This window comes from Chrysochloris asiatica, unplaced genomic scaffold, assembly GCF_000296735.1.
Source record: "Chrysochloris asiatica unplaced genomic scaffold, ChrAsi1.0 scaffold00027, whole genome shotgun sequence".
NCBI classification, from domain to species: domain Eukaryota; kingdom Metazoa; phylum Chordata; class Mammalia; order Afrosoricida; family Chrysochloridae; genus Chrysochloris; species Chrysochloris asiatica.
Genome location: NW_006408545.1, coordinates 15,652,266 through 15,667,809, shown reverse-complemented (window position 1 = coordinate 15,667,809; position 15,544 = coordinate 15,652,266). Strand labels below are relative to the sequence as shown.

Genomic DNA, 15,544 nt, shown 5'->3' with positions numbered 1-15,544 from the left:
CTGGCTCAGGACCTTGCCCTGCTCTTACTTAGGCCTGGTCAGGATGGGCATTATGGGTATAAGGAAGAGGAAGAGAAAGTTCCAACACCTGGCTGATGACGGAGTACAGTTCCTAGGCACCTTGGGAAACAGGCACTATGACAAAATATAACAAACAGATTTTTCTTTTACAATCTTAGGCAGAGCTCCAGGGGGTCCAGATTGCTCATGGGAATTCCAGGGCAACAGAACAGGTCACTACTGCTGCCGTTAGGTCACCAGGCAGAGGCCAGCTCTGTTTTTACATGATCTGTGTGTAAACATAACTCTTACAAATCTCTAGATACAATGCTCCGGAGATTTCTCACTATACTTCAAATCTACCCTGCAGGATTGCATGATCAGGCCTCCCTGCCACTTAAAAAAAAAAAAAATTTGATAAAGATATACACAGTCTTACACCATTTCAACAGTTTCTACATGTTCATCTCAGATACTGACTACATTCTTCAAGTTGTGCAAACGTAACATGTCCAACTACCATTGACTTAAACTCATTGCCCAAGATTCTCACCTAACTTTTTTAGTTGCTGTTGTCTATTTGATCTCTCTCTCTCACATACACACTCAAAATTCTTTAAAAGCATACAATGTTCAAGGCAGGCATACTATACTTACTAAGATAAAGTATTTTTTTCAGTTCAACGACTACTTCATGGAATAGTCTTGGTCCCCTGACCTCCTTGTACACTCTCACTAGCTCACCATACCCAGTGACCCTGACCCTCAGCATTGCTAGAAACTTAGTATGATCCTTCCAGCCATAGTCTTTATAACACCCACCAAATGACTGGGTGGTTGTTATTGTCATTAAGTGCCATCAAGGCGGTTCTGACTCATTTTGATCCAGTATAGGGTTTCTGAGAAGCAGTTGGTGAGTTTGAATCACCAACTAGCAGTCCAGTGCTAATCCTATAATGCTACACCAAGACACCAATGACTGGGTGTTACTGTTGGTTAAGTGCTGTGGAGTTGATTCCAACCCATAGCGACCCTGTATAGAGTTTCTGAGGAGGAGCTGGTGAGCTTGAACCACTGACCTTGCGGTTCAAACCAACTTTGCAGTCCAGCACATTCACCTACAATGCCACATCAGGACTCCAATGACAGGTGGGACTATGCAAATGTAAGGTGCATGCAGCCCATCAACGGAACTAAATAGCTTGTTAATAACATAAATACGGTACATGGCACCTTTGTGGGGTAAGATCATGCAAATAAGGTGTTGCTGTTGTTAGGGGCTGTCCAGTTGGTTCTGACCTATAGCAACCCGATGTACAACGGAACCATACATCGGCTGGTCCTGAGCCATCCTCCCAATTGCTACTAAACTTGAACCCATTGCGATTGTCACTGTGGAACTCTAATGTGGGGATGGTCAATTTTGCCATCTTTCTAGGCTTAAAATCAGTCATCTTAGAGGCAGAAAGGGAGGTTTTACTAGCCTCAAGAAAGAAGACCCAGGAGTGGAGCATGTGATTTGGACCCTTTGCCCTGAACCTCCAGACACAATGATTGATGGTGAGAAGCAGAGTCAGAGAAGCTACAGCAAGAAAGGCAGCAGAACCAAATGGAGCAAGAAAGCTGAGTGTCTTTGGCCAGGAGGCTTCCTGGCAGAATGGGGTGCCTGTGAGCACTAGTCAGCAGAGCTCTTTCGGAGACCTGTGTAACACTTGCCCCAGCCAGGCAGAGGCCAAGGGGCCACAGGCCCTGGGTATGCCCCTGGGTACAACTGAGAGGCAGCTGTCCTGATAGAATTGTTTCCTGGGCATTTCTGACCCTGGACTGTAATCTGTTACTTCCCCAGTATACCCCATAATTGTGAGTGTTGTCTGAATTCTCTGTAGCCAATGCAGTGAATTCTCAAACCCAGTAGAAGAGTAGAGAGTGCCGCGGAGGTGGTGGTAGACTTGGTAATACGTTTGGAAGGTGAAGGCATATCTGACTTTCTGCCGCATAGGATTCAGGCTTATGCTGATGGTGGTTCTCCTCCTTCCCCTTTGTGAAGTTACAGGGGGTCAGATGCTGCCATTTTTGTATCCCACATTAGGGATGTGGAGCTTTCTGGCCTCTCTGTCCAGAATGTTTCATCCTAGATCATTACATACCAGCTTCTTGTCATTCAGATTAAGTTCAAGTATTATTTCTTCAAAGAGGTGCACCCTGGCACCCAGTTAATATGCCCCATCCCGTATTTTCTTTTCTTCATAGCACTTACCATATGTTTGTATAAGTAAGTATGACTCAGACTTATTTGTCAACATATTGCCTGCCTTCCCTGTAAGAATATAAGCTCCATGAAAGCATGGCCTTGTCTGTTTGCTACCATGTCTCCAGCACATTATAGCAAATGCTCAAGAAATATTTCACGAATGAATGAAGGTTGAAGGAGCTTATATTCTTACAGAGAAGGCAGGCAATAAGTTTACAAATAAGTCTGAGTCATGCTTACTTATATAAACATATGGTAAGTGCTATGGAGAAAAGAAAATAGGGGGATGGGATATATTAACTGTGTGCCAGGGTGCCCCTCTTTGAAGAAGTGATACTTGAACTGAGACCTGAATGACAAGAAGCTGGTATGTAATGATCTAGGGTGAAAGCATTCTGGGCAGAGAGGCCAGAAAGCTCCACATCCCTAGCCACAAAGTCAACTGAAGACATATAAAAGAGAGAAGTCTTTTAGAACATCACAATCTGCTAGTTGGATTCCTGGTGTAGCGCTGTAGGATTAGCACTGGACTGCGAACCACAAAGTCAGCAGTTTAAACCTACTAGCTGCTCCTTGAAAACTTTATACAATGTCACTGTAATTCAGAATTGACTCGCTAGCACTCAACAACAACAGTAACAATCTGCTGGTTAGATTGTGGGTCTTCTAGACTGTCTATTTCTCACCTATTGTCCATTTTGGAGGGGTTTTTTTTGTTGTTGTTGTTGTTGTTTTAAGTTTTTATTGTGAATTGAGTGAAAGTTCTGGAGGGTTTTTAACCAGCATCTCTTTCCCAAAAGCAGAAAGGAGAAAGACAAGGTAAAAGAGACCATATTTTGCCAGTGCCCTTGAAAAGCTTTAGGGAGAAAAGGGCTAAAAGTAACTCAAGTGGAGGTTTTAAAGCTTAGAGCCATTTTTGCTTCCCATATCCATTAATGAGTGGCTAATGTTTTATTTGCTTTAAAAGGACTACCAAGCTCTAATCATAGGGGTTCTTTTCCAGAAAGCGGATGTTAGTGCTATTAATCAAAAGCCTTTGAATCAAGGTCATATGCTTTTTAACAGATTATTTCTCACACAACATGTTTTTGTCTCATAGCAACAAATCATATCATTAAAATCACTAGAGCATGTGGCTAAGTGTTTGACTCGTTGCAACTTTCCTATCTGAGATGGCCACCTGTGGTAAAACGTCACACTGGTTTACGAGAGCAAATGAAGATGATTTTCTAAATTGTGGTACTGATTATGTAGTCTTCTATGTTGGTCTTTGATTCAATACCAAGGAAGTATTGAACATCAAGGGATCAATCATAAGACAGTTTCCCATGTGTAAGAGAAAATTACTTTGATTGATTGTATGGAATAGTTGATAAATAAAAGTTGTACTTATCAGTTAAATAAATATCTTTTCAATGCTCAAGATTTTTAATTGTTCCTTTCCATTATTATGACATGGGTTTGCTATTTTACTTGGGATATATATCCATGTTGCTGTTGTTAAGTGCCATCAAGTCAGTTCTGACTCAGTGACCCTGTATAGGGTTTCCCAGGTTGTAAATCTTTGAGTGAGTGAAAATCCTCATCTTTCTCCCACAGAACAGCTGATAGGTTCAAATCACTGATCTTGCGGTTCACAGTTCACATCTATATTTATATAAAATGGTTAACATTTATTGAGCACTTGCTACATGCCAAGTATTAATTCCTTATTCAGGATTATGGAATTCAATAAAAAGAGGCTTAGCACCGGTAGTTCAGGGGTAGAATTCTTGCCTTCCATGAGGCCTGGGTTCAATTCCAGGATAATACGCTCCTTGAACGGCCACACCTGTCAGTGGAGACTTCCATGCTGCTATGATGCCGAACAGATTTCAGCGAAGCTTCCAGACTAGGACATACTAACGAACACAGGTCTGCTGATCTACTCAAACTTTTGATAACTGGCCAATGAAAATCCTATAGACCACAACAATCTGTCTGATCTGTATGGTTGTCAGGAGTTGGCGGCTGACTCAACAACCACACAACAACAAAGTTTAGCTTTGTTGTTAAGAATAAAAATATCCCTTACTGTAACTGTCACATCCTGTTCAACTTCCTCTTGGCCTGCTGGCTTGCTTTTGGTACCTCACTACAAATACTCCTTGCTTCCTCAGCCCCTCACCTGTTCTGCAATTACTCTATCTGGGATGCTTGCCACAGGACTAGCTCCTTCCCATCCTTTAGATTCTCACTCAAGTGTCAACTTCTCAAAGAGGACTTCTCTGGTCATGTACATGTCCACTTCCACACCTAGTTACTTCCTTTATAGCACTGACAATTTCTCATTCTGATTGCTGATTTTAGCTTATCTGTTTCCATGCTAGACTCTGAATTCCATGAAGACACGGGTCATGCAGGTTATATTCACCACTGTCCACCCAGTGCCTAACACAGGACGTGGCAAATATTTGTTGAATAAATTGATAGGTGAATGAACAGGTTCTGCTTCCAATTGCATTGACCTCCTCCTTCTTTCCCCTCCCTTGCCATTAGACAATTGCTGTCAGGTATCCTTGAGCCATTTCGACGCATAGTGACCCTACGTGATAGAGTGGAGTTACACTATTTGAGTTTTCTAGACTAGAATCTTTATGAGAGCAGATCACCAGTTCTTTCCCACGGTTAGCCGCCAAGTGCTTAACTGTTGTGCTACCAGGGCTCCTTGTTAGACAATTAGAGATGAGCTTTCCAGGGCTTGGCACTGCAAAAGTTCTGCTCATGATTGGAGATCATGCCTTTCCCCAGTAAATAGAAAGCAGATTTTGTTTGATTCAGCAAATATTTATTGAACCTCTGCAACGAGATACTTGGTGTGGTGCTGTGGGTTAATGTGCTGGACTGTAAGGTCAGTTTGAGCCACAAGGTCAGCAGTTCAAACCCACCAGCCGCTTCTTGGAAACCCTATACAGGGTTGCTGACTCAGAACCAACTTGATGGTACTTCACAACATCAACAGCTAGGTGCTTAGTGAATAAAGACAAATGGTATATAGTTCCCCTAAGCAACTCAAATGGAGAAAGAGCAAATCAGTGTCTGTGGGTGTCTGTTTTTAAACACAAGCCTACACTAGTTAGTGTGAGAAAGGGAGGCATACAAGTCGGAAGCCACCTACATGGCAGACTTAAGAATCACTTGGTAAAAATATCTTCCCCCACTGGCTTGTCCCCAGAGCTTAAAATTTTCTATCAGAGGATTTTGTTCTGTAGGAGAAATAGACTGGAAGGAGGGTGGGTGATGTGATAGACAACTGAATTGTTAGCATGGTACTTGCTCCTCAATTCTGAGGCAGTCCTAATCATAAAGCAAAACTACAGACCTTGCACAACCTCAAATGGATGCCCAGCACTGTAGGATTTTAGTACGGTTGCATGATCCCCTTTGCCTGGGTACACATGGTCTTCACGTTCTCAGACATTTTACCACTTGGAATTTGTAAACCAAATCCTAAACAAGGTTTTCCATTTATTACTCAAAACGCTCAACATTTTTCTTCCTTATTAAGAATGGTATTAAAATAGTTTATGAGTAGGAAAATAAAATCTGAATTTCAAGTTGTCAAAAAATACTATGATATAATACAATCACCGTCGCCAGGAAACAAAACAGCCAACTTTGCAAACTTACAGAAACTTGCCCAGCTGCAAGCAGCTGTCATTCCTGAAGGGCAATTCCTTTTCCTTACCATTTCTTCCATCGAATTTATTTGTTCCTTACTTTTAATCATGCAGGCATTTTCTAGCATACAAATAGCTGCTATGATCTTTTTTTGGGTCCACACAAGCAAGCAGTTTTATTTTATTCAATCTCTTTGGTATAGATTATAGATAGATAGATAGATAGATAGATAGATAGATAGATAGATAGATAGATAGATAGAGATACATAAAAATTTTTGGTCCACATAAGCAATTGGAAGCATGTGCCCACACAGTCTTTTTGGTAGAGAAAGCAATAAGGACTCTCTGGACTTAATTCTTTCTTTTTCTCCAATATATTTTCATCATGGGTTTTACTTGATTGCAGAGCTACAATCTTCATCCTGGCAGCCTTCAGTAGGAGCCATGGATTCAGAAACTATCAGAGACAGACTTCGCCAGGGGGTGGGGTGAGGTGGGAACATTCAATTTCTCATTTTTGTAACCCGTTTTAAATTCCACCCCCCCTCTTTTATGTGAAAGAGGATAACTAGTAGCCATTTTGCTTTACCTCACAGAAAGCTTAGGATAAGCCATTTGCATGTGGTCATAATTTATTTATATTTTCATTAGCGGGTAAGAAAGTAATGCTCTTCGAAAGCCAAGCAGAGAATCACGTGGCCATGGTTTCCAACTGCATGAGCCTCCCGTAGGTGAACAGCCCTTTTGAAGAGGTTTTGTTGGCAATTAAGTGCGGTTATAGCTCTGACATGAAACTAAGCATTTGCACACCTGCCCTGAATGCTTAAAATCCATGCCAGCAAGAGGGATGTGGAAGCAGAGGGGCACTTTGCAGGGCTGGGCTGCAGGCTCCATTTAAATCATAGCAACAATATACTAAGAGCTGCTAGTTACTGAGGGCTTACAACAAGCCAGCCACTTTCCCAGTACCTTTAATACATTATCTCATTTAATCCACACTGCTAGCAACCTTCATGGAGGCCTTGCTACTGGAGGCCTCATAAATATTCTGAGGTTGCAGCGCCCTGCAGAAGACTCCCCTGACAAAACTGGTAAAAGCCTGACCCTTCTCCTTGATGCACTGGGGAGCTAGGGCCGTGGCACGCCCACAGTGATCGAGGGTGAGCCTTCCTTTCATGCACTCTCTTCCCCTTGCTATTAAAAACTTCTGTTTTTTTTTAAATTTTTAACCATGAAAGTAATATATGTCTGCTGTAACAGAAACCTGGTGGCACTGTGGTTTAGACATTGGGCTGATAACTACGCAGTTCTAACTTACCAGCTGTTCCCACCCAGGGAGAAAGCTGAGGCTGCCTGCCCCTGTAAAGATTTATATTGTTTAAAATCCTATGGAGCAGTTCAGTTCTGTCTTATAGGTAGGGCATTATGAGTTGGAGATGATTCTCTGACAACATATATATGTATATATGTTGTTGTTGTTAAGTGCTACCAAGTCGATTCCAACTCATAGTGACCCTGTATAGGGTTTCCAAAGAACGACTGGTGGATTTGAACCGCCCACCTTGAAGTTCAACGCAACCTTGTGGGCCAGTGCTTATCGGATAGCGCCACATCAGGACTCCTATTTATATGTACACTTTAATCACAGTATAAAAACTGAAACCCACTGTTACCGAGTCAATTCCAACTTACAGTGACTCCAGAGGACAAAGTAGTACTGCGCCTTAGGGTTTCCAAGACTATAAATGTTTATAGGAGCAGAAAGCCTCCTCTTTCTCCTGAAGAGTGCTTGTGGATTGGAACCACTGACCTTGTGGCTAGCAGTCCAACTTGCAACTTACTACACCTTCAGGGCTCGTAAAGCATACAAAAGTATGAAGGAAAATCTCTCCCTCTCACCTCCGCCATCTTCCTCACTCCTCTTACTCCATGGTCACTGCTAACAGTTACAGTAATCCTTCCAGACTTAAAAAAAAAATGTATATACAAATATTTATAGTTTTTTTTTAAAAAAAAAACCACAAATGAGATTAACAGTACATTCTGCTTTTCCACTTTATCATTTATATACTTTAGTCTATGAAATAGGGGCCATTATATAAATAAATCACAATTTACTTATCTATCCTTTTACTGAAAGGCATTTTGCTTGTTTCCAGTTTTACTTGAGTACAGTGTTTTAATAAATAGTCTTGTTCACATATTTTTATATACTCATTTAATGTTTTTCTCAGGTAGATTCCTGTTAGTGAAGTCCTGGTGTGCCACTATGGGTTAATGCGCTGGAATGCAAAGTCACTTTGAACTGCAGGTCGGTGGTTAAAGCTCACCAGCTGCTCCTTGGAGACCCGATACACGGTTGGAACTGACGTGATGGCACTTAGCAACAACAACTTTAAATGACACTGCTGGGTCACACAGGATGCATATTTTAAATTTTGATAGTACAATTGCCTTCTAGAAAATTGTACTAACTTACACTCTACCAGTAGTGCCTGGGAGTGTTTCATTTTTTCATAACCACACTAACAGTGGATGTTTTCTGAGAGTTTGAGTTTTGTATACTTGGTAAATGTCCAAAAGCCTTCTTTAAAGTATTAATAAGCAAAGATGTCACTTTGAGGATGAAGGTGTGCCAAACTCAAGCCATGACATTTTCAATAATTTCATTATCCAGTTATCACATGCATATGAATGTGATAACTGGATAATGAATAAGGAAGATAAAAGAAGAATTGGTGCATTTAAATTACAGAGTTGGTAAAGAATATTGAATGTACTGTGGACTGCCAGAAGAATAAACAAATCTGTCTTGGAAAAAGTACACACAGAATGTTCCTTGGAAGGAAGTATAATGAGACTTTATCTCATGTATTTTGGAAATGTTATCAGGATCACCAGTGCCTGGTGAAGGACATCACGCCTGGTAAAGTAGAGGAGGCCCCTTAACAAGATGGATTGACACATGGACTCAAAAACAGCAACAATTGTGAGGATGGCACAGCTCCAGGCAGTGTTTTGTTCTGTTGTATATAGGATCACTATGAGTCAGAGCCGACTGGGTGGCCCAAACACCAACAATCAGGGCCCTGGTGGAACAAAGCCACTAATGGAAAGGCAGGCTGTTTGAACCCACCCAGCAGGTCCATGAAAGAAAGACCTGGCTCTCTGCTTCTGTAATGATTCCAGCCATGAGAACTCTATGGGACAGCTCTGCTCCTCCACATGGGGTCACTGTGACTCAGTGTGTCCATACCATCCAATGACAAGTGCTGTTTAAAATGTACATTTCTTAAATTTAGTGATCTTAAGGTTGGTTTCACATGTTTACTGGTTGCTTCTGTGAATGATGCCCTTCTCCTGACCAAGTTCTCTCCTTTTCATCACCTCTCTTCACTGCCAAGGTCCTACTCCTCCTCCCCACACCAATACCCCAAAACCAAACCCATTGCTATTAAGATGAATCTGACCCATTAGGGCAGAATAGAACTGCTCTTGAAGCTTTCCAAGGCTGTTCATCTTTACAGGAGCAGAAAGTCTCATCTTTCATCCATGGAGCAGCTGGTGGGTTTGAACTGCTGACCATGTGGTTAGCAGTCCAATGCTTAACTCACTATTCCCCCAGGACTCCTTCATCAATAGAAGGAAATAACACATACTATAGTGGAGGAGTGGCTGCTGGGAGAAAGATGAGGCTTCCTGTTCTCTTAAAGATTTACAGTTTGGGAAATGTTGTCTATACTCATTGGCTGAGGGTTTGGTTTAGAGAGAGACCATCAGATGAAAGAAAGGAAGTCATGACGGATTAGGGAGGGTGTCTGCAATTGAAAGGTGCCTGTCTAGAGGAGACAATGCTTATTTCCAAAGAATGGATTGCTAATGTTGTCATTTCAGGTTTCAACAAGGAAAATATTTTGGAGTGAGTACATCTTCCTTGACCCCTCGATGATAAGACTAAGTCAATGCACTTGTCTATTATGATCAGACGTTCTGTTAGTAGGAACAACTAAGTGGTCATACTTCTACACGTTCACCTAAAGCCTTAATTAGAAGTTCAGATACAAACTGGCGTACCTGATGTGTGTCAGAGTAGTGCTAATTGATACAAAAATCTGGAAACGATCTTAAATCTACCAACAAGAGAGACTTGGTCACAATTGGTAGATTCTGCTGATAAATTATTAAGAGGCATTTTCAAATGGTACTGCAAGAAATACATGAACTAACATTGGAAATAATTTGAATTTTATATTAAATACTGTCATTGTTGCTGTCAGGTGCTGATTAGTCGGTTCCAATTCATAGCGATCCTGTATAGGGTTTCCAAGGAGCAGCTGGTGAGTTTGAACAGTTGACCTTGCAATTCAAACCCACCTGACAGTCCAGTGCGCTATTCCACAGCGAAAGGAAAAAACACCAGCTTATGCCAAAACCCTAGTGTTGTTGTTAAGTGCTGTTGAGTCAGTTCCAACTCACACCAACCCTGCATAGGGTTTTGAACAGTTGACCCTGCAGTTAGCAGTCCAGTGCTTATCTTACAGAGCTACACCAGGACTCCAAAGCCCTAGTGAGGAAATTATATTTGGATATTAGAAATATAGATACTTTCCCTTTCTTTGTTTGAAGTTTTAGGCACATTTCAATTTGGGGGGTAAATAAGTTGTTACTTTTATGAACAGAAAAAATATTTTTAAATGCTGAAAGTTTTAGGCACATTTCAATTTGGGGGGTAAATAAGTTGTTACTTTTATGAATAGAAAAAATATTTTTAAATGCTGATTGAATGTTAAAAAAATAGTTTATGGTATTATTCTCACAAAATTATTCCTTTCAACCTTGAAGTCACTGAGAAAGAAACACAGCCCTGGACTTGCCCTGGTCCAGTTCTCAGCGATTCATATTTAAGGAAATCCATCAGTCATGCCCATCCTGTTACCAACCACCAGGGGCAGCAGAGAGTCCTCCCTCCCATCAGGCGATTTCCCATAATCCAATCCTTTAGGCCTCCAGTTCGGGCTCAGGGCCTCTTTCTCCATCTTCAGCCAAGGGATCCTTTGCCCCAGCACAACGTTTCCCTAGCTCTAGGCTCAGTAATGCTGTTTCTTCCAAACACCTTTTAAATGAAATTTCTCTATCTACACACCCCCTTTAACTTTTTTAAAAATTGTTGCATTCACTTTAGAAACTTTATGGTGATGCTGTGCCATCCAGATGATTTTTGACTCATAGCAACCCCGTGTGACCAAGCAGACCCTCAGGTCTCTTTCCCATACAGCACTGGGTGGGTTCAAACTGTTAGCCTTTTGATTAGCAGTGGAGCACTTCACTGTTGAGACCCTAGAGCTCCTTGGAAGCTTGTTGTTGTTAAATTCCATTGGGTAGATTCTGACTCAACTTCATAATGACCCTGTATAGGGTTTCCGAGAGAGGTTGGTAGGTTTGAACCTCTGACTTTGTAGTTAGCAGGCTAGTGCTGATCCTACAGCACCACACCAGAACCCCTGGAAGATTTATTATGTACCAATACATAAATTATAAGGGTCTCTATGTACCTCTGGTAGCGTAGTGGTTACGAATCGGGCTGCGAACCTTAAGGTCAGCGGTTCGAAACTACAAGCCGCTCCGCGGGAGAAAGATGAGGCTTTCTATTCCCGTAAAGATTTACACCCTCGGAAACCCTGTACAGGGTCGCTATGGGTCGGAACCGACTCTATGGCACTTAACATCAACAACAATGGGTCAGAAAACACTGGGTGGCACTTAACAACAACATCAACAACGATCTTTGTAAGGAGCTCTGGTGGTATAGGGTGTTTATGTGTTGTGCTGCTAATCTCAAGGTCAGCAGTTTAAATCCACCAGCCACTCAATGAAAGCAAGATTAGGCTTTCTGCTCCTGTGAAAATTTACAGGCTCAGAAAACCTATACACAGTTGCTATGAGTCAGAATCAGCTTGACGGCGCACAACCAAACACAGCCTTTGTGATCATTTATGTGGTTTATTTTTGTGGCTAGGCATCAAACTTTGGCTTCTGACACCATTTGAAATGTGTTTGTGCAATACTTACTTGCTGAGAAAAGATCACATCTCACCATCCTGTGTTTCATCTGAAAAACCCATTGTTATTTTCCAGTGTCCTCGGCAGTAATTTAACATTGATAGTTATAATGAACCTTCTCTCTTTATCTAAGACTTTAACTATTTGCAGAGATTCTTACAGCACTAATGCCAATTACTCATTCATTCACTCAGAAACAATTTTCTGAGTATAATAAATACCACGTCAGGTGAGGAGAATCATCTACTAGAAAGACACCGTTGGGCAGTTCTACTCTTGTCACATTGGGTTGCTATTAGTCTAAATTAACTTGAGGGTACCTTAGCAACAATTCAAATTAGCAGATGCCAGAAAAAGGAATAAAGATTTCAAATAAAAAAAGAATACCACGTTAAAAAGCAACACAAAACAACAGATACCATCTCTGATACGCAAACACGATTCCAAGAGGAAAGGCAGACAAGTCTGTGAGCAAATGCTGTAGTGGTGCTGGGAGATAAGACATGAAGCACAAGGAATTCAGAAGACCTCAAAGAGAGGGTTTCCAGAGGGACGCCTGAGTTAAGTCTTAAAAGTCAACAAGTATTGCTGTAAAGTCATAGAAACCATTGTTAAACAAACTATCAGAATAGGAAACTATTGTTTCTCATCATAACCTCCATCTAGGGTCTCTCTAACCCTTCCTTGAAGGAGCTCTGGTAGTGTAGTGGTTATGAGTCAGATGGCTAATCTCACAGTCAGCAGTTCCAAACTATCAGCCGTTCTGCGGGAGAAAGATGAGGCTTTCTTCTCCCACCAAGATTTACGGCCTCAGAGACCCTGCACAGGGTCACTATGAGTCGGAACCAGCTCCACAGCACATAACCATCACCACTAACAATAACCCTTCTTCACACTGTGTGTTAATGCGCTGGACTGCAAGGTCAACTTGAACCACAAAGGTTGGTGGTTCAAGCTCACCAGCCACTCCTTGTAAACCCTATATAGGGTCACTATGAGTTGGGACCAACTCAACAGCACTTAACAAGAACAACAACCCTTCCTCAAATAATTCTGTACTCTTTCTTAGTCAAAATGGCAGTTTTGGTATCCTCAAGGGACTCAAAGCATGTTCTTTTTCAATGTTCTTTGAGTTTGGGGAACAAAAAGAAGTATGAATGGGGCAAGCTCAGGACTGCAGGGTAGATGAGGTAAAGGTTTCCCAATGAAATCTAGTAGGGCAGCTCTTGAACTAGAACCCTACTTAACAATACTTTTTGACTTACCCTTATATATGGTGATGGTTGTACAATTCTGCACATAGATAGACTAATATTTATTAAATTATACAAGGGGGCTTCAAAAAGTTCATGGAAAAATGGCATTGAAAGATACTAGAATTTTTTCCCACAAATGTTTTGAAGCCCCCTTATACAGTTAAAATGGATAATGTGTGAATTTTATGATATGTACATTAGAGCTCAATAAAAACTGCTAAAACCATGTAGAACTGGGTTCAATGAATAAGGAAAAGAAGACTCTCTTGGATCGATAAAATAGCATAGGCAAATGCTTCAAGAGTGATGCAGCTTAAGAAGTTTGGGGGACTACCAACGATGGGTATGGCTGGAATGCAGGATAGATGTGGAAGACTCAAATCCCCCAAAGGGCTTAGGCAACAAAACCACATGAGCAACTTAATCTTCATGCAATAACAGGAATCCATGATCTCAGTGACACTGGCACCTTCTGATATTTGGACTGAAGGTCCTGCCTCTCTACACATCAAGTTTAAGATGGAGAAGAAGCATGCAGAGAAAGAAGAATATAGATGCCCAAGAATTAGGACAATAAACAACTTTTCTAGATGTCACTTGGGTCATCTCTCTGCCTCCAGGCAGGTTTCCGTTAAACTAACCCAGAAGGGGATTGTGGTTTGTCCTTAAAGGTCCCTAGTGAAGAGGTTCTAAGTGGGTCTTCTAAGATCCTTTGTGAGGTGCCCTGCGGGGAAAGACTGCTAACCCAAATGCTGACAGTTTGGACCCATCCAGCAGATCCGTGGGGAAAAGACTCAATCTGCCCCTTTAAAGATGACAGTCTAGGAAACCCTACAAGGCAGTTCTACTCCATCACTTGGGGTCACTACAAAATCAGTCTGAACTGAAACCGACTGGACAGCACTTAACAGCAACGACAAAAATCACAAGACCCTTTGCAAATCTAACCCCATATGGGAAGTGTCTTTTGAGAACTGGAGTGCTCTCTCTGCAGCCTGGAGAGGCCATTGTTTACGCAGTTAACCAGCCCAGAATGTCCAATGAGGTGGAGGTCACTTACATGGCACTTGGGGGTTGAGACCTCCAGGACAATGGTACTGATAGTTCCACTGAGCATGTGGGGAAGGGGTGGGAGGCAGCATCTGAGCACACGCTGGATACCTCTGAGGTTCAAACAGATGCAAGTCCCTGGACCTAAGAGGTCTGGGGAGGTCCTGGGGGTAACACACGGAGGTGAGGGGCAGAGGTCTTTCCAGCTGCCGGATGCCCAGGACATCCTGGGGCTGTGAGTCATACCCCGTGTCTATGGTAGGCAGATCTGGAGCTGCTGGATTCCTGTGGGGTTGGGGCCTTTGCATCGTCTCTTGGCTGCTGCCTGAGGAGTCTGCTGAGGCATTAGGTAAACTTTGGTCTGATTTGTCTGAGTCATGGCCAGTATCTGGAGAAGCTGCTGAAAGCTGAGATCCCAGCCATTGATTGCGTTTTCCCAGAACTGAAAACTGATGTTCTGGGAGGAGGGCTCCAACCATGGCCTCAGACGCAGGCTCATTAGCCGCACAATCTTTGCTGAGGTCTGAGTGTCTCCCACAGAAGCTGTCTTCACTCTCCTCCAGGACTTTATTGCGCAGGCAGGTGGCCTGCTGGGACACAGACCACTGGTGATTTGCAAGTTTCAGGGGCGGGTGAGCCCGAGGAAACTCTCCCGAGTCAGCTGCTTGGAGTACAGACAGGCTGGTGGGTGCCATGTTCCTTATATTTGGAGCAGGTGGTTCTGATTCCTCTTCCAGGGAATATTCTGGGATTGCTTTCAGCAGCTGACTAGGGTATGGTTCTGATTCATCAACCTCCACAGGAATGCTTCGGTTCATTCTATTTTCTGAAACAAAAGAAAACACATAAGAGCCTTAGGAGAGAGATCATTTTTGAAGAGTCCCTACTTTGTATGACCTTAAGGGACCTCTTTCAGGATGTGGTTTAAATTAGCGGTAGTGTGAAACCAATTAGATAAAGCTGTTCACTTATTCTCTAGGCAAAAGCACGAATGCTTATTAAAATGATATTTTATCTGAAAGGTGATTCAAAGAATGTGCCTGAACCATTCTGAGGTGGAAGTCATTCACCAGCAAGGGGAAAATAGATGAAAATCAACTTCTGAGAATTTATCATTACATGGACTATTCTGTGTGTATCTGGAATCCACGATGAAAGAAATTGTAATAACTAATTGTTATTAAAGCCCTAGTGGTGCAACAGTTAAACACTTTGTTGATTACCAAAAGGATGGCAGTTCAAACACACCCAGTGCCTCTGCAAGA

At 42.1% G+C, this 15,544-nt stretch overlaps 1 protein-coding gene across 2 annotated transcripts in view; it reads right to left on the bottom strand.

Moving 5' to 3' along the window:
- Positions 1–15,099, bottom strand: part of TRAF3IP2 (TRAF3 interacting protein 2) — a 47,724-nt gene extending 32,625 nt beyond the window's left edge. Inside the window, exon 1 of one of the 2 annotated variants that reach the window (XM_006839924.1) lies at positions 14,290–15,099. In XM_006839924.1, the coding sequence (XP_006839987.1) occupies positions 14,290–15,097 (808 nt within the window). In that variant the 5' untranslated portion in view covers positions 15,098–15,099. The remainder of the gene's footprint in view (positions 1–14,289) is intronic. The other variant, XM_006839925.1, reaches the window with a different exon arrangement.
- Positions 15,100–15,544: the final 445 nt, after the last annotated feature.